General features: G+C 44.2%; 1 protein-coding gene across 10 annotated transcripts in view; it reads right to left on the reverse strand.

The window, feature by feature from the left end:
• Nucleotides 1-20161, reverse strand: part of ubap2a (ubiquitin associated protein 2a) — a 134093-nt gene that overhangs the window by 17333 nt on the left and 96599 nt on the right. For all 10 annotated transcript variants that reach the window (XM_070868169.1, XM_070868178.1, XM_070868137.1 and 7 more), the window contains 5 exons: nt 11646-11737; nt 11413-11460; nt 8090-8171; nt 7463-7677; nt 3-99 (listed from right to left, as the gene is read on the reverse strand). In XM_070868169.1, coding sequence (XP_070724270.1) covers nt 3-99; nt 7463-7677; nt 8090-8171; nt 11413-11460; nt 11646-11737 — 534 coding nt within the window. The remainder of the gene's footprint in view (nt 1-2; nt 100-7462; nt 7678-8089; nt 8172-11412; nt 11461-11645; nt 11738-20161) is intronic.

Below are 20161 nucleotides of genomic sequence, written 5' to 3' on the forward strand. Positions count from 1 at the left end.
ACCTGTCCCGTATCCATGCTGTCCATAGCCAGCCGCCTGCTGAAAAGGTGCCGAAGCAGTGTTCATATTCACTCCATGTTTAGCAGATGCCGGAGGTACCTATAAGAGCATTTAAAATGTTTTGAGTAGCTTAAATTACACGACAAAATTAAGAGCTTGTATTGAGATGACTTCTTTAACGTAGTAAAAGATCCCAAGGCGCTTCACAGCAGTGTTAGAAGACAAGAGATACATTTGACAGTACCATATAAGAAATTACAGCAGATGACCAAAAGCCTGGTTAGAGGGGTAGGTTTTAACTAGCGTCTTAAAAAGGAGGGGGGGGGGGGGGGGGCGAAGAGGAAGGAGAGGTTTAGGGAGGGAGTTCCACAGCTTGGGGCCCCAAGCAGCTGAAGGCATGGTCACCGATGGTTGAGCAGCTATAATCAAGATGGCAGAACTTGGAGTGCAGACATCTCATAGGGTTGTGAGGCTGAAAGAGATTACAGAGATAAGGAGGGGTGAGGCCATGAAGTGATTTATAAACAAGGAAGAGAATTTTGAAATGAAGGCGTTGCTTAACCAGTAGCCAATGTAGGTCAGCGAGCATAGGGGTGATGGGCGATGGGGACTTGGTAAGAGTTAAGACATGGGCTGCCGAATTTTGGATGACCTCAAGTTTATGTGGTGTAAAATGTGGGAGGCCAGCCAGGAGTGTGGTGGAGTAGTCAAGTCTAGAGGTAACAAAGGCACAGATGAGGGTTTCAGCAGCAGAAGAGCTGAGGCAGGGGCAGAGGCGGGCAATGTTACGGAGATGGAAATAGACGGTTTTAGTTATGCCGTGGATGTATGGCCAGAGCTCATTTCAGTGTCAAATATGACACCAAGGTTGTGACAGTCTGGTTTAGCCTCTGATAGATGCTAGGGAGAGGGATGGCGTCAGTGGCTGGGGAATGCAGTTTGTGGCATACTGCAAGCATTAATGAAAATGGGAAATTCTTAGCATTATGCAGGGTTAGGGTTGCATAATGCAATCCCTCTTCCCAGAAATGTATCAATCTCCTGAAGCTATTTATATTATTCACTTCAATCACCACCTTCAGCAACTTATTTCACAACTGGATTATCCTTTACAAATCAAGTTAGGAACAAGGAAAGTTGAGCAGAACCTTTTCAAAGATGTGTCTCCAGGTGAACAGTGCCACAAGGAATGATTTGGATGCATCAATTTTGTCAAGACCCTCAATCTTCAGAACCTCAGTTAGGTCACCACAAAGTATCCACTAAGTCGTCACTATTCTAAAGAAACCAAGCTCAGCTTAATGAAACTTTCTGAACAACTAAACTTACCACAATCCCAAATCATCTTTGCTGCTTCCCTCTGTACCTGATCAGGAACAATATCTTTCCTACTAATATCTTGTGATATATTAAAAAAAGGAAATGGAGAACATGAGATTGAAAATTGATAAATCTCTAAGTGAGGAAATGGCAGAAGCTTTAGTCAATCTGCCAAAACTTTTTCAGAAATTGTCTACGCGGATAGAGGAATTGCCAATGTTACTCCATTAGTTAAGACAGGTGGGAGAGAGAAACTAGGAAATTGTGATATTAGTCTAGTGTCTGTTGGAAAGTTACTAGTATCAGTTATTTGGTAGAGTGACTGAGCACTTGGATCAAATATGAACTGATCAGAGAGCCAGCGTGGATTTGTAAAGGAGAAGTCATGTCTAAATTACTTAGCTGAATTTTCTGAAGAGGTTATTAACATGGTGGATAAGATAAGGTAACGTCTATGGACATTAGTCATTTGGACTTCCAGAAGGCATTCGATAAGGGTAATAATTTACTGTCAGCGGTGAAGCGAAGGCATTCGCCACGAGCCCCAAAGGAAAGCTCCTACAAAGATCGTGATTTGTGGCGAGATGTTCAGTTTTTATGATGTTCAGTTGAAATCAGTGCAACGTAATGGGGAATCTTTAACGTGAGCTGCAGCCAATCGCAATGCCGAATTTTCATGGACCAGGAAGAGAATATTCTAAAATTAAAAGAGCAAAATAGGGAAAAGCTAAACCTGAAAATGAAAAAACCTTAATTTTCTAAAATTTCTTAAATGTTTATCTATTTGAATAAAAAATTTGACTTTCCACAAAACTGAAATTAGTTTTTCAGGACCATAATTTTTGATTAGCAGTCAATATGCTGTTAAAACCCCAATTTACATGTAATCCAAAAAGGTCTAACTTTTAATGGGATATTTAACAGTGATATTACCGCGGAAAAAACAAAGTTCGTCAGTTTCCCTGATTACCATCTGTGTGGGGAGGAGGGAGGAAGAGGGAGCCACAATGCAATCAGTGTCGGAGCGGTTCTGCGCCCATTTCCACCAGCCGTAAAATTGCCGATTAATTGCTGGACAAACATAAGAAATAGAAGAGTAGGCCATACGGCCCCTCGAGCCTGCTCCGTTAATACGATCATGACTGATCTGATCATGGACTCAGCTCCACTTCCCTGCCCGCTCCCCATAACCCTTATTCCCTTTTCGTTTAAGAAACGGTCTATTTCTGTCTTAAATTTATTCAATGACCCAGTTTCCACAGCTCTTTGAGACAGCAAATTCCAGAGATTTACAACCCTCAGAATTTTTTTTTCCAGTTTTAAATGGGCGGCCCCTAATTCTAGGATCATGTCCCCTAAATTCTAGTCTGCCCCATCAGTGGAAACATCCTCTCTGCATCCACCGAGTCGAGCCCCCTCACAATCTTATACGTTTCGATAAGATCACCTCTTATTCTTCTGAATTCCAATGAGTAGAGGCCCAACCTACTCACTCAACCTTTCCTCATAAGTCAACCTCATCTCCGGAATCAACCTTGTGAACCTTCTCTGAACTGCCTCCAAAGCAAGTATATCCTTTTGTAAATATGGAAACCAAAACTACACGCAGTATTCCAGGTGTGGCCTCACCAATACCCTGTATAGCTGTAGCAAGACTTCCCTGCTTTTATACTCCATCCCCTTTGCAATAAAGGCCAAGATTCCATTGGCCTTCCTGATCACTTGTAGTACCTGCATACTACCCTTGTGTTTCATGCACAAGTACCCCCAGGTCCCACTGCACTGCAGCACTTTGCAATCTTTCTCCATTTAAATAATAACTTGCTCTTTGATTTTTTTTTCTGCCTAACTTTCCAACATTATACTCCATCTGCCAAATTTTTGTCCACTCATTAGCCTGTCTATGTCCTTTTGCAGATTGTGTTTCCTCCTCACACATTGCTTTTCCTCCCATCTTTGTATCGTCAGCAAACTTGGCTGCGTTGCACTCAGTCCCTTCATCCAAGTAGTTTATAGATTGTAAATAGTTGGGGTCCCAGCACTGATCCCTGTGGCACCCTACTAGTTACTGATTGTCAACCAGAAAATGAATCATTTATCCTGACTCACCGTTTCCTGTTAGTTGGCCAATCCTCTATCCATGCTAATATATTACCCCCAACCCCGTGAACTTATCTTGTGCAGTAACCTTTTATGTGGCACCTTGTCAAATGCCTTCTGGAAATCCAAATACACCACATCTACTGGTGCCCCTTTATCCACCTTGCCCAGCTCTACCAGCAGTTAGGTCTTCAGCAGCAGAGCGAATGGCCTGTCAACTCGTACATTAGTCTTGCATCAATTGAGAATAAAATAATGTATTCAATCACCAGGATGAAACTTGATTATTTGTCCAATCAACATGGATTTAGAAGATAATGGCCCAGATTTTGCAGTTGTTATGACAGCATATTATCAGAGCTAAATCCTGAACTTGCAGTCTGCCAACACAGGTTTCCCAGGCCATCTGCCCCGCCACCGAAAACCTAATTGCTAGTGCAGAGTTAGGCTGCTTTCCCATCAACTGGCCGGCAATTACCAACAGAAATTTTACAGCTGGTGACAGTATAAGGGGATATTAGAGATGAAATAAATGTTTTTTTTTTTAAATTAACATCCAAAACATTAAAAGCTTTAATATGTTAAAGCAGCAGGTTTCATTAAAACATTTACTTTCTGCACAGTATGTGTTTGGACATGGGAATTACAATTAATGAATTGGATTCCCATGATAAAAAGGTAAATCTACATATTTTAAAGGCTTATAGTAAATGCATGAAAAACAATCTTTTCTGATTGGAGGACCAGGCCCATATGATCCCGGGTACACTTCTGCACAGGCTGCGTTTCTGGGATCCGTGGTCCATTGTGCTGCCCTCCAGCACACGTCAGAGAAAAAGTTTACGAAGGAGAGCCACCATCCGGTAAGTGCGTATTCTTTTTGCAAGTCGGCAGCATACTCTGAAGGTACACCGCCGACTGCAAAATTTGGCCTGATACCTCCTTGAACTCAACAAAGTCAGAACTAAAGTAGATTGTCAAAAGTCCCATGACATGGTGCACCTAGAATTTCAAAAGACATTTGACAAAGTTCCACGAGGTTAAGGGATGAAGATTATTTCCAGTCAGAAGACAGTAATGAGTCCAAAACTAAAATGTTCATGAGAATTAATGCAGAATTAGAACAACTAACTGCTGGACTTCCAACTGCTCTAAATCCTCTATTAAAAGTCCAATGACATACAAACTCAAGGACTTGCTGTATGAGATTCGACTGCTCATCTAGATCAACACGTTTTCACTATGGGAGCCGAATGGGTTTGGCAGAACTCTAGGGGCGAACGGTATTCATTCAGTTTGGAGGAAGGTTGAAAGCAGAGTTCCACAAGGATCACTACTGTTCATAATTTACAATAATTATTTAGATTTGGGAAATGAGCAACGATCAAAATTTGCAGACGATACCAAGCTGGGGGGTATAGCCAACACCAAGGAAGAATGCAACATAATACAAGACATTCGAAAACTGGAAGACAGGGCTGTTAAGTGGCAAATCAACTTTTTCAATAAATGTGAGCTGATGTACGTTAGTAGGAAAAATGGAATCACCACCCACACCTCCAAAAATAAGAAACTGAATGGGGTAGAAGAGAAAAGGGATCTAGATGTGGGTGAACATATTAACAGCATTGCAGGTTAGCAAAGCAATTAAAAATATTGGGCCCAAATTTGGTCAGTTGCTCCGTTTTTTGGGGAGCAACTTGCTTTTTTGGAGTATTTAAAAATCGCAATTCTGCACACTTACTTTGCACCAGTTTAAGTGAGTTAGTAGGATATTTTTTGAGTTGCGTTTTTTTTTTCTAAAGGGGGCGTTATTAGCCACCGATGCTTGTTTTGGCAATTTAAGCTAGTTTGGACAGCTAATAGTTACTCCAAACTAACTTAGGCCAGCATATGTGGCCACTTGTGGCCGCACAGAAAAACCGCAGAGTTAAGAATTCAGCGCAGGTAAGTACATTTAAAGCACCAAGCACTAAACAAAGCACAAAAATAAGCATTAAATAATAAATACAAGGAAGCTGAGAACTTGCATCTAGCACCAAGACTTACAAAGCACTAAACAAAGCACAAAAAGTAATAAACAATTAATTAATTAATAAAAAAAGGAACCCAGCACCTAAAGCACCAAGACCAAAGTAATAAGCAATCAATCAGTAACAAATAAAAAGGTCGGCGAGTCGGGACCCTGAGATGTGTGCAGTTTTCACTCGCTGTTCCGCCAGCTCCGAACAGCCTCAGTCCCGGGGGATGCTGTGCCGCTCCACTCCCTGCTGGCCGACACTCCAAGCCCTGCATTATTGGTGAGAAGTAATCACCTGGAAAAGTCCTTATGGATTTAGCAGTCAACAGCTTTCTCACTGTGTAGATCTGCTCCCAGTGATATATCCTAAACCCCCTACTGACTGCAACTCAACTTACATGCATGTGCAGTTGCAACTCAAAGCTCAGAATCTCTTTAGTGAACTTGGGTCTCGAGATCTTGTGCAACCCAGAAATCATGAAGAAAAATGGACCACAGAAAAATAAATAAATAAATACAAACAAAAAATATTCAAGCAGGTTGCCGATGAGGGAGCCCATTTGGCCCCTCCCACAGCCTGCAGAGCACACGCAGAGATTCTGGGGCGAAGAGCTACTGCACATGCATGCACACTCTAGCGCGCATGTGCAGAAGTCCCAACACAGTTTTCAGTGCCGGGACATGGCTCCGCCCCCAAATCCAGTGGCCACACTGTGCCACCATCAAGGAGAGGCTGGGGAGTGGCCAAACTCTGCCTGAAGATTTTTGGTGCCCTAATCAGTGTACAAAAGTGGTGCACCTCTGGTGAGTGCGCCAGAAATCTCTACTGGCCAAATTTGGGTCCAAAAGCACTGGGATTTATTTCTAGGGCTTTAGAATTCAAAAATAGCAAAGTTATGTTGAATTTGTATAGGATCCTGATCAGGCTGCAAGGCAATAAGGAGAAATTTCTTTACTCAGTGGTAGAATGTGGAACTCAACCACAGGAAGTGGTTGGAACAAATAGCTTAGATGCTTTGAAAAGGAAACTAGACAGGAGAGAAAAAGGAATAGGAAGATAGAAAGACTGAGATGAGGTAGATGGAATGGTAGGAGACGCATATGAAACAAAGACTAATAGACTAGTTGTGCTGAATGGCCTGTTTGTGTTGTATATTCTATGTAACTGGATTAGGAGATTTGAAAACATCAAGTACAAGTCTGTACATTATTTTTAAAGAAGATTTCGTGGTCACATGAAGAAAAATCCTGACAATGTTATAATGTTGCCAGGCAGACTTTGTGGACAGAGGTGAACAGAATAGAGAATCCAGGCAGGATGGGTATTTTGCGTTTTTAATGGTGAGATTGCGAAGTAAAAGCTAACTGCAGACTGCACACATTCAACTAATTAGGAGGAAAAATGAGGAAGCAAGGGATTATTGAGAACTGGGCTGCTCATGCCTTATATAATGTTACTACTTTTCTTCACTTTGCACCTTATTTATCGGTTTTATTGCAGCTACTTTTGGAGCGATCAGGTTTTATACAAACGAAGAGAAAATGCTAGAATTGCACAACTCAAATCAATGTCTAAAAGAAAGTCTGACAAAATTCAGAAATTACAACAACATGGTAACAGGTCATTCAATTCAACTAATCCATGTTGATATTTATTCTCCACAAGCAGTAGTCCTAATCTGATGTGCTTTGTTGAGGGGGGCCGGGGCACAGGCGGGCAAATATTTCTGGAATGTAGTCAGTGTAGTCACTGGTGTAATGTGGAAAAGATCCTACGGCATAAGAGCAGGAAATTCTCCTGATGCCGTGACTAACATTTGACGAAAGAGTAACAAGCAATTAATTGTGTTAAATTAGTTGTTACAGCAGAGAAGCAACAGTCTACTTCATATGCAAAGGTAATTCACCAGTTGTGTAATTTCCCTAGAACATTAGGCAAGTTCGTATTTTTACACAACACAACCTTTTAGAATACTGATCACCACAAACAGTAGTACAGAAATAAAGGCACAAATTACTTACAAACATGGCAGGCCCATACTGGAATGTGCTGGGTACTCCAGGCATACCAGCATAGTATGGCAATCCTGCGTAACTGTAGCCCGGTGGCAAAGCTGGATTTAAGAAGGCCTGCTGAGTGGTGTGATGAGTCTGGGTCTGATTTTGTTGAGGCTGGGCAAGTGTTGTTGCTGGAGCAGGTGAGGCAGAGTCACCCCTGCCAAACTTTGCTAGGTCACCTGAAATATGAGATCACACACTATGTAATATGGTTCAGTAAAACATTATTCTCTTCATTGTTACAGGTCCACTACTAATTTGTTACCATAGTTACATCTAGAAATGCTTCTATTTGATCAGATCCCTGGCAGAGAAATAACTGAATGCAATAGACTTAGATAAATTTAAACTACAAGGTAAACTCGGAATATATTTTGGTTGCCCGAGTATTAAAAGACATTAAACAAAAATAAAGATTACCACCTTTAGAGATGAGGGAGCATAAACTGCCCTCTCCCTTGGGGATTAAAGTGGGGTTGAGGATAAATGAGTTGACCAACATCTGTGAAAGGAATGAAGTTATTGTGCCAAATGACTCAAAGGAAAAATTTACTATTGGGATAAGATGTCCAAGAATCTGTAAATACACACCTGAGTAGGGGTTGCTTGCAAGACTTCCATCTCTGCTTGCAAGTGCTGCAGCTGGAGCAGGAAATGCCATTCCATAATAATCCTGGGTGAGGGAAGGGGGTTTAGGGGGGGGGGGGGGGGGAAAGAGAGGAGGGAGGGAAGGAGGGATGGAGGAGAGCGCAAGAGGGAGGGAAAAAAAAAAGGGGAAACAGAGCAAAAAAGGGAGAGAAATAAATTTTACAAATACAGTAGACATTTTACAATTATGCATCAAATCCTTAAACTATGAAAAAGGCTATTACTAAAAAGCTTCAACATGAACATGGTCTCCATGAACATGGTTTATAAGTGCATTCCTCCACAAATAGAAATAAAAATTCAATAATCGTAACTGTTTGATCGGTATCAAAGAGCAAATGATAAAAAACTTGGATAATCAAGAAATGCAAGATTGAGCAATGTCTTTTGGAAAATGAAAGTGACTACTGAATGTTCCATGTGCTGACAGGAATTGAAGGAATGCAATAATCTTACTCTAACATCTTTCAACGCAACTGAGACTGCAGCGCTGGAGGATCTGGGTTTCATATCCCAACCTCAGTAGTCACACCATCGCCAATCGTAGAGTTCACCAGCTATATAACTGGCTTACAGGATAAAAGCAACTCTTGCTGGAGCCTAAATGATCTACTTGGAAATTGGCAACCAAGATCCATCCAGATCTATATTCCACGTCAATGCAGAAAAAGATGCAGAAATTGATTTCATAACGCAAGACATTCCCAGATAGAATAAAGCTAAGCAGGCCACCATTGCTTAATTCACACCCAAGGGATTAGAATGCTTTTGGCAATCTGTTCAAAAGAATGGAGGCAGCTGTGTTTAACTAAGGGGAGGGAGTCATCATCATCATAAGCAGTCCCTCGGGTTCAAGGAAGACTTGCTTCCACTCCTAAAGCGAGTTCTTTGGTGGCTGTACAGTCCAATACGGGAGCCAGAGACCCGGTCACAGGTGGGACAAACATTCATAGAAACATAGAAAATAGGTGCAGGAGTAGGCCATTTGGCCCTTCTAGCCTGCACCACCATTCAATGAGTTCATGGCTGAACATTCAACTTCAGTACCCCATTCCTGCTTTCTCGCCATACCCCTTGATCCCCCTAGTAGTAAGGACCTCATCTAACTCCTTTTTGAATATATTTAGTGAATTGGCCTCAACTACTTTCTGTGGTAGAGAATTCCACAGGTTCACCACTCTCTGGGTGAAGAAGTTCCTCCGCATCTCGGTCCTAAATGGCTTACCCCTTATCCTTAGACTGTGACCTCTGGTTCTGGACTTGCCCAACATTGGGAACATTCTTCCTGCATCTAACCTGTCTAACCCCGTCAGAATTTTAAATGTTTCTATGAGGTCCCCTCTCATTCTTCTGAACTCCAGTGAATACAAGCCCAGTTGATCCAGTCTTTCTTGATAGGTCAGTCCCGCCATCCCGGGAATCAGTCTGGTGAACCTTCGCTGCACTCCCTCAATAGCAAGAATGTCCTTCCTCAGGTTAGGAGACCAAAACTGTACACAATACTCCAGGTGTGGCCTCACCAATGCCCTGTACAACTGTACCAACACCTCCCTGCCCCTGTACTCAAATCCCCTTGCTATGAAGGCCAACATGCCATTTGCTTTCTTAACCGCCTGCTGCACCTGCATGCCAACCTTCAATGACTGATGTACCATGACACCCAGGTCTCTTTGCACCTCCCCTTTTCCTAATCCGTCACCATTCAGATAATAGTCTGTCTCTCTGTTTTTACCACCAAAGTGGATAACCTCACATTTATCCACATTATACTTCATCTGCCATGCATTTGCCCACTCACCTAACCTATCCAAGTCGCTCTGCAGCCTCACAGCTCACACTGCCACCCAACTTAGTGTCATCCGCAAATTTGGATACACTACATTTAATCCCCTCATCTAAATCATTAATGTACAGTGTAAACAGCTGGGGCCCCAGCACAGAACCTTGCGGTACCCCACTAGTCACTGCCTGCCTATCGTAGCTGTGTCTTCAAGTGCCCCGGCATTAAATTTTTTGCAGCATCGCTTCTGCTGTCCCCTCTGCTTTGGGGCTATGTTAATATTAATGATGGATCGGATTCGGCGCTGGTCCGTCCAGCAGTCGTCAGCTTCAGTCATGGCACACGTGATGCGCACATCCTTGCGATCCCTGGCTCGGACGATGACATAGTCGAGCAGGTGCCAGTGTTTGGAGCGAGGGTGTTGCCACAATGCCTTGTAGGTGTCCCACTGGCGGACTAGGGTGTTGGTGATGAGGTGTGTGTGTGTAAGGAGTAGGGTGCCGCTGGAGTTGGCTTCCTCTACCCCACCTCTGCTAATCACGCCTCCCAGAGAGCTGTGTCTTTGCTGACCTTGGCATTAAAGTCACCTAGGAAGATAAATTTGTCGCTCGTGGGGACGCAGGACAGGGACGTCGAGGTTGGAATAAAAACCCTCTTTAGCCTCATTCGTTGCATCGAGTGTTGGGGCATACACACTGATGACTGTAGCGCATTGGTTCTGGGATATGGTAAGGCGAAGAGTCACGAGGCGTTCGTTAACCCCACAGTGGGAGTCTTTGAGGCGGTCGACCAGTTCATTTTTGACGGCAAAGCCGACTCCATGAAGGTGGCATTCTTCATCTGGTATTCCTTTCCAAAAAAAGGTGCAGCCTCCACCATGTTCCTTGAGCGGGCCTTCCCCTACCCGCCAGGTCTCGCTTAGGGCAGCGATGCAGATGTCAAAACGTCCAAGTTCCCAGGCAACTATGGGTGCGGCTTTCCAGCCTGTTGCTGTTGGAATTATCCATGAAGGTCCTGACGTTCCAGGTCCCAAACTTCATAATAAAGTGGAAGATGCCTGTGCGCGAGTTCCTTTAACGTGGGGTGACTGCTGCACACCGGCTTAGCTGAGCATGGTCTTGGTCCAGTGGCAAGGGGGTCCAGGCACCGCTGTATAAGCCTAATTGCCTACAGCGAGGTGTTGGCCACAAGCTCGGCGCCGAATAGCGCCATTGATGGTAGGTGGCCCGAGGCTTGGTTGGGGGTCAGGTGTATTTAACTAAGGAGGGGGAGTAGTATTGAAAAGAATCCCTACTTGCAAGTTTCCATTAAACCTCTTGTGCATCAGATTATGTGTGTGTTTCTGTGGGGGACACAATTAAAGGCCTGCCTCAATGGCAAAAAAAGTGCCACTATCCTCTCAAAACAATAAAAGCACAATAATCAAGATATAAAACTAACAATGGCAAAACCAATTCATTCTAAACAGTTTGCAGATTATACGAACCATAGGTAGTCTGGACTGAAGTACCTGAAGGTCATCATATCCATAGATCTATTGTTTGAAAGAAAAATAAATCAAAATCCAAAATTTGTTTAGTAAACAATTTACAAATTTTTACTATCTAAAGTACAAAGCATTTTTATTTAGTCAATATCAAAGCAATTTCATTGCCTGATCTGCAAACACAATTTTTAATCAGTATTTGCATTCAACTAATAAAGTACATTCACTCTTACTGGGTATGCAGGCAGCAGTCCCCCTGGTCCAACAATGTACTGATTGTGTAAAATAGGAGGCACACCTTGAGGAAGATTTGGCGGAGCCTTTCCTGCAATAAGAAACCAGCTGTATTAAAAATATGTTCAAGAAAAAGCCACGGCTCATGAAGTTTGTCCCTCGACTGTTTCAACTCATCTTGCACAACAGGCAACTGCATTTGAACTCATGTCCGACTCTTAGCTTACCTGATAAAATATCACCCTTGGAATGCACCCACACCCCCAAAGATTCGTTGCTGTGCCTTAACCATCACCTCTCTAAGCTGCAGAGCTCAAGCTTCATAATTTTTCATAGCTTGCTCTCTTCAGACAGGTGAACCTCTTGCTGCTCATCTCACACTTTCCAATGCATGTTTTTCCCCTTTTGAAGTCTTAAGGATGCGCATGTCTCCAGTGGCAGCTGGGCTTTATTCCACCATTCACACCCTATCTAGAGTAACCTTTTTCTAACTCTGGCCATTAGCGTTTCAATTGGGCTCATGGTCCCTTTTGTGTCTCTAATCTCTCCTGCCTTCCACCCAATCACAGACCTTCCCTGGAGTTCTTTCTTCCCCTCCCCCTTTGTGCTTCTTAAGAATGTGTTCTTTTCGAACATTCGCCAGTTCTGACGAAGGGTCGTCGACCAGAAACGTCAACTCTCTCTCTCTCTACAGATGCTGCCTGACCTGCTGAGATTTCCATCATTTTCGGGTTTTACTCCAGACTAATGCTGCCTGCATGCCATACAAGGGCGGCGGCAGCGAGTGGGGGCGGCAACAGTCGAGGAGGCCAGCATCGAGAGCGGGCGGCTCGGGTCTATAAGGTGGCCGCAGCGACTAGGAGTGGCGACAGTCGAGGAGGCCAGCTGGTGTGGAGGCTGAAGATAAAACAAAGTAGAAAGAAATCGAAAGGCGACGTCACAGCCAAGCGGCTAAGTGATTGGCCAGTGGATTGATGAGTATTTAATTTTTTTCTTTATTTCCTTATCAGTAGGTAACCTTTAACACTGTTGCCAAATGAAGTTAATTTCAGGGTTAAGTCATGGCAGGAGCGCCCAGACCCATGTCATGCTCCTCCCTGTGCTATGTGGGAAGCCAGGAACGCTTCCAGTGTCCCTGACAAGCGCAGGAAATGCATCCTGCTGACAGACCACATTGCGGCACTGGAGCTGCGCATGGATTAACTCTGGACCATCCGCGATGCTGAGGATGTCATGAATAGCACGTTTAGTGAGTTGGTCACATCGCAGGTAAAGGTTACTCAGGCAGATAGGGAATGGTGACCATCAAGCAGAGCAGAGGAAGGTAGTGCAGGGGTCCCCTGCGGTCATCCCCCTCCAAAATAGATAAACCGCCTTGAGCGGTGTTGGAGGGGATGATTCATCAGGGGAGGGCAGCAGCAGCCGCCACCAAGTTCATGGCACCATGAGTGGCTCTGCGGCACAGGAGGGCAGGAAAGAGTGTGGGAGCACTATAGTGATAGGGGATTCTATTGTAAGGGGAATAGATGGGCGTTTCTGCAGCCGCAATTGAGACTCCAGGATGGTATGTTGCCTCCCTGGTGCAAGGGTCAAGGATGTCTTGGAGCGGCTGCAGGACATTTGGGGGGGGGGGGGGGGGGGGGGGGGGGAAAGATGAACAGCCAGTTGTCATGGTGCATATAGGTACCAACGATATAGGCAGAAACCAAGATGAGGTCCTACAAGCTGAATTTAGGGAGCTAGGAGTTAAATTAAAAAGCACGAAAGCAAAAGGTAGTAATCACAATTGCTACCAGTGCCACGTGCTAGTCAGTCAGAGTAGGAATTGCAGGATAGCGAAGACGAATACGTGGCTTAAGGAGTGGTGCAAGAGGGAGGGATTTAAATTTCTGGGACATTGGAACCAGTTCTGGGGGGAGGTGGGACCAGTACAAACCAGACAGTCTACACCTGGGCAGGACCAGAACCAATGTCCTAGGGGGAGTGTTTGCTAGTGCTGTTGGGGAGGGGTTAAACTAATATGGCAGGGGGATGGGAACCTATGTAGGGAGACAGAGAGAAGTAGAATGGGGGCAGAAGCAAAAGATCGAAAGAAGAAAACTAAAAATGGAGGGCAGAGAAACCCAAGGCAAAAAATCAAAAAGGGCCACATGACAGCAAAATTCTTAAAGGGACAAAGTGTGTTAAAAAGACAAGCCTGAAGGCTGTGTGCCTCAATGCGAGGAGTATTTGTAATAAGGTGCACAAATTAACTGGGATTACGGAGAAATGGCTTCAAGGTGACCAAGGCTAGGAACTCAACATCCAGGAAGGATAGACTGAAAGGAAAAGGAGGTGGGGTAGCGTTGCTGGTTAAAGAGAAAATTAACACAATAGTAAGGAAGGACATTAGCTTGGATGATGTGGAATCTGTATGGGTAGAGCTGCGGAGTACCAAAGGGCAGAAAACGCTAGTGGGAGTTGTGCACAGACCACCAAATAGTAGTAGCGAGGTTGCGGACAGCATCAAACAAGAAATTAGGGATGCGTGCAATAAAGGTACAGCAAGTCATGGGCGACTTCAACTACATATAGATTGGGATAACCAAACTGGTAGCAGTACAGTGGAGGAGGATTTCCTGGAGTGTATAAGGGATGATTTTCTAGACCAATATGTCAAGGAACCAACTAGAGGGCTGGCCCATCCTAGACTGGGTAATGTGTAACAAGAAAGGACTAATTAGCAATCTTGTGCGAGGCCCCTTGGGGAAGAGTGACCATAATATGTAGAATTCTTTAAGATGGAGAGTGACACAGTTAATTCAGAGACTAGGGTCCTGAACTTAAGGAAAGGTAACTTCGATGGTATGAGACATGAATTGGTTAGAATAGACTGCCGATAGGCAATGACAAACATTTAAAGATCACATGGATGAACTTCAATTGTACACCCCTGTCTGGAGTAAAAATAAAAAAGAGGAAGGTGGCTCAACCGTGGCTAACAAGGGAAATTAGGGATAATGTTAAATCCAAGGAAGAGGCATATAAATTGGCCAGAAAAAGCAGCAAACTTGATGACTAGGAGAAATTTAGAATTCAGAAGAGGACAAAGGGTTTAATTAGGAGTGGGAAAATTGACTAAGAGGAAACTTGCTGGGAACATAACTGATTGCAAAAGCTTCCATAGATATGTGAAGAGAAAAAGATTAGTGAAGACAAACGTAGGTCCCTTGCAGTCTGCACCTGGGCAGGACCAGAACCAATGTCCTAGGGGGAGTGTTTGCTAGTGCTGTTGGGGAGGATTTAAACTAATATGGCAGGGGGATGGGAACCAATGCAGGGAGACAGAGGGAAACAAAAAAAGAGGCAAAAGCAAAAGACAGAAAGGAGATGAGGAAAAGTGGAGGGCAGAGAAACCCAAGGCAAAGAACAAAAAGGGCCACTGTACAGCAAAATTCTAAAAGGACACAGGGTGTTAAAAAAAAAACAAGCCTGAAGGCTTTGTGTCTTAATGCAAGGAGTATCCGCAATAAGGTGGATGAATTAACTGTGCAAATAGATGTTAACAAATATGATGCGATTGGGATTACAGAGACGTGGCTCCAGGATGATCAGGGCTGGGAACTCAACATCCAGGGGTATTCAACATTCAGGAAAGATAGAATAAAAGGAAAAGGAGGTGGGGTAGCATTGCTGGTTAAGAAGCAAATTAAGGCAATAGTTCTGAAAGGACATTAGCTTGGATGATGTGGAATCTATATGGGTAGAGCTGCAGAATACCAAAGGGCAAAAAACATTAGTGGGAGTTGTGTACAGACCTCCAAACAGTAGTAGTGATGTTGGGGAGGGCATCAAACATGAAATTAGGGGTGCGTGCAATAAAGGTGCAGCAGTTATAATGGGTGACTTTAATATGCACATAGATTGGGTTAACCAAACTGGAAGCAATACGGTGCAGGAGGATTTCCTGGAGTGCATAAGGGATGGTTTTTTAGACCAATATGTCGAGGAACCAACTAGGGGCCTTAGACTGGGTGTTGTGTAATGAGAGAGGATTAATTAGCAATCTTGTTGTGCGAGGCCCCTTGGGGAAGAGTGACCATAATATGGTGGAATTCTGCATTAAGATGGAGAATGAAAGAGTTAATTCAGAGACCATGGTCCAGAACTTAAAGGGTAACTTTGAAGGTATGAGGCGTGAATTGGCTAGGATAGATTGGCGAATGATACTGAAGGGGTTGACTGTGGATGGGCAATGGCAGACATTTAGAGACCGCATGGATGAACTACAACAATTGTACATTCCTGTCTGTCGTAAAAATAAAAAAGGGAAGGTGGCTCAACCGTGGCTCTCAAGGGAAATCAGGGATAGCATTAAAGCCAAGGAAGTGGCATACAAATTGGCCAGAAATAGCAGCGAACCCGGGGACTGGGAGAAATTTAGAACTCAGCAGAGGAGGACAAAGGGTTTGATTAGGGCAGGGAAAATGGAGTACGAGAAGAAGCTTGCAGGGAACATTAAGACGGATTGCAAAAGTTTCTACAGATATGTAAAGAGAAAAAGGTTAGTAAAGACAAACGTAGGTCCCCTGCAGTCAGAATCAGGGGAAGTCATAACGGGGAACAAAGAAATGGCGGACCAATTGAACAAGTACTTTGGTTCGGTATTCACTGAGGAGGACACAAACAACCTTCCGGATATAAAAGGGGTCGGAGGGTCTAGTAAGGAGGAGGAACTGAGGGAAATCCTTATTAGTCGGGAAATTGTGTTGGGGAAATTGATGGGATTGAAGGCCGATAAATCCCCAGGGCCTGATGGACTGCATCCCAGAGTACTTAAGGAGGTGGCCTTGGAAATAGCAGATGCATTGACAGTCATTTTCCAACATTCCATTGACTCTGGATCAGTTCCTATGGAGTGGAGGGTAGCCAATGTAACCCCACTTTTTAAAAAAAGGAGGGAGAAAACAAGGAATTATAGACCGGTCAGCCTGACATCAGTAGTGGGTAAAATGATGGAATCAATTAAGGATGTCATAGCAGTGCATTTGGAAAGAGGTAATATGATAGGTCCAAGTCAGCATGGATTTGTGAAAGGGAAATCATGCTTGACAAATCTTCTGGAATTTTTTGAGGTTGTTTCCAGTAGAGTGGACAAGGGAGAACCAGTTGATGTGGTATATTTGGACTTTCAGAAGGCTTTCGACAAGGTCCCACACAAGAGATTAATGTGCAAAGTTAAAGCACATGGGATTGGGGGTAGTGTGCTAACATGGATTGAGAACTGGTTGTCAGACAGGAAGCAAAGAGTAGGAGTAAATGGGGACTTTTCAGAATGGCAGGCAGTGACTAGTGGGGTACCGCAAGGTTCTGTGCTGGGGCCCCAGCTGTTTACACTGTACATTAATGATTTAGACGAGGGGATTAAATGTAGTATCTCCAAATTTGCAGATAACACTAAGTTGGGTGGCAGTGTGAGCTGCGAGGAGGATGCTATGAGGCTGCAGAGCGACTTGGATAGGTTAGGTGAGTGGGCAAATGCATGGCAGATGAAGTATAATGTGGATAAATGTGAGGTTATCCACTTTGGTGGTAAAAACAGACAGACAGACTATTATCTGAATGGTGACAGATTAGGAAAAGGGGAGGTGCAAAGAGACCTGGGTGTCATGGTACATCAGTCATTGAAGGTTGGCATGCAGGTACAGCAGGCGGTTAAGAAAGCAAATGGCATGTTGGCCTTCATAGCGAGGGGATTTGAGTACAGGGGCAGGGAGGTGTTGCTACAATTGTACAGGGCCTTGGTGAGGCCACACCTGGAGTATTGTGTACAGTTTTGGTCTCCTAACCTGAGGAAGGACATTCTTGCTATTGAGGGAGTGCAGCGAAGGTTCACCAGACTGATTCCCGGGATGGCGGGACTGACCTATCAAGAAAGACTGGATCAACTGGGCTTGTATTCACTGGAGTTCAGAAGAATGAGGGGACCTCATAGAAATGTTTAAAATTCTGACGGGGTTAGACAGGTTAGATGCAGGAAGAATGTTCCCAATGTTGGGGAAGTCCAGAACCAGGGGACACAGTCTAAGCATAAGGGGTAAGCCATTTAGGACCGAGATGAGGAGGAATTTCTTCACCCAGAGAGTGGTGAACCTGTGGAATCTCTACCACAGAAAGTTGTTGAGGCCAATTCACTAAATATATTCAAAAAGGAGTTAGATGAAGTCCTTACTACGAGGGGAATCAAGGGGTATGGTGAGAAAGCAGGAATGGGGTACTGAAGTTGCATGTTCAGCCATGAACTCATTGAATGGCGGTGCAGGCTAGAAGGGCCGAATGGCCTACTCATGCACCTATTTTCTATGTAATCAGGTGAATTTATAATGGGGAACAAAGAAATGGCAGACCAACTGAACAAATACTTTGGTTCTGTCTTCAAGAAGGGAGACACGACCATCCGGAAAGTCTAGGGGACTGAGGGTTTAGTGAGAAAGAGGAACTGAAGGAAATCCTTGTCAGGAAATTGCGTTAGGGAAATTGATGGGATTGAAGGCTGATAAATCCCTAGGGGCCTGATAGTCTGCATCCCAGAGTACTTAAGGAAGTGGCCCTAGAAATAGTGGATGCATTGGTGATCATTTTCCAACAGTCTATTGACTCTGGATCAGTTCTTATGGACTGGAGGGTAGCTAATGTAACACCACTTTTTAAAAAGGATGTGGTGTATTTGGACTTTCAAAAGACTTTTGACAAGGTCCCACACAAGAGATTGGTGTGCAAAATTAAAGGCCATGGTATTGGGGGTAATGTATTGATGTGGATAGAGAACTGGTTGGCAGACAGGAAGCAGAGTCGGGATAAACGGGCCCTTTTCAGAATGGCAGGCAGTGACTAGTGGGGTGCCGCAGGGCTCAGTGTGGGACCCCAGCTATTTACAATATGCATCCATGATTTAGATGAAGGAATTGAGTGTAATATCTCCAAGTTTGCAGATTACACTAAGCTAGGTGGCGGTGTGAGCTGTGAGGAGAATGCTAAGAGGCTGCAGGGTAACAGATAGGCTAGGCGAGTGGGCAAATGCATGGCAGATGCAGTATAATGTGGATAAATGAAGTTATCCACTTTGGTGGCAAAAACAAGAAAGATTATCTGAATGGCAGATTAGGAAAAGGGGAGGTGCAACGAGACCTGGGTGTCATTGAAGGTTGGCATGCAGGTGCAGCAGGCGGTGAAGGCAAATGGCATGTTGGCCTTCATAGCTAGGGGATTGGAGTATAGGAGTCGGGCGGTCTTACTGCAGTTGTACAGGGCGTTGGTGAGGCCTCACCTGGAATAGTGTGTTCAGTTTTGGTCTCCTAATCTGAGGAAGGATGTTTTTGCTATTGCGGGAGTGCAGCGAAGGTTCACCAGACTGATTCCCGGGATGGTAGGACTGACATGAGGAGAAACTGGATCGACTGGGCCTGTATTCACTGGAGTTTAGAAGAATGAGGGATCTCAGAGACATAAAATTCTGACGGGACTGGACAGGTTAGATGCAGGAAGGATGTTCCCGATGTTTGGGGAGTCCAGAGCCAGGGGTCACAGTCGAAGGATAAGGGGTAAGCCATTTAGGACCAAGATGATGAGAAACTGTGTCACTCAGAGTTGTGAACCTGTGGAATTCTCTACCGCAGAGAGTTGTTGATGCCAGTTCGTTAGATATATTCAAGAGGGAATTAGATATGGCCCTTACGGCTAAAGGGATCAAGGGGTATGGAGAGAAAGCAGGAAAGGGGTATTGAGGTGAATGATCAGCCATGATCTTATTGAAAGGTGGTGCAGGCTTGAAGGGTCGAATGGCCCACTCCTGCACCTATTTTCTATGTTTCTATCCTGTACTAAACCCTCCGAGAGTCTTACTCTCCCCTTTTTGACTTCCATTGGTTGACAAACAGTAACTAGTGGGGTGGCACAGCGATTGGTGCTAGGGCCTCAACTATTTACAATCCATATTGATGACTTGGATGAAGGGACGGAGGGTAATCTAGCCAAGTTTACTGATACAAAGATGGGTGAGAAAGCAAGTTGTGAGGAAGATGCACAATCTGCAACAAGCTAAGTGAGTGGGCAAATATTTGGCAGATGGAGTATAATGTGGGAAAGAATGAGGTTATCCCACTTTGGCAGGAAAAATATATAGGTAATTCTTTAGATGGAGAGAGATTACAAAATGCTGCAGTCGAGGAACCTGGGGGTCTTGTGCATGAAATACAAAGAGTGAGTGCGCAGGTAATGTCGGTAATCAGGAAGGCAAATGGAATGTTGCCCTTTATTGCAAGGGGAAGAGAGTATAAAAGCAGAGAGGTCCTGCTACAACTGTAAAGGGTATTGATGAGGCCACACCTGGAGTACTGCGTGCAGTCTTGGTCTCCTTATTTAAAGAGGGATATACTTGCATTGGAGGCAGTTCAGAGATTCACCAGTTTGATTCCTGAGATGAAGGGGTTGAATGATGAAGAAAGGTTGAGCAGGTTGGGCCTTTACTCATTGGAGT

This window comes from Pristiophorus japonicus, chromosome 2, assembly GCF_044704955.1.
Source record: "Pristiophorus japonicus isolate sPriJap1 chromosome 2, sPriJap1.hap1, whole genome shotgun sequence".
NCBI classification, from domain to species: domain Eukaryota; kingdom Metazoa; phylum Chordata; class Chondrichthyes; family Pristiophoridae; genus Pristiophorus; species Pristiophorus japonicus.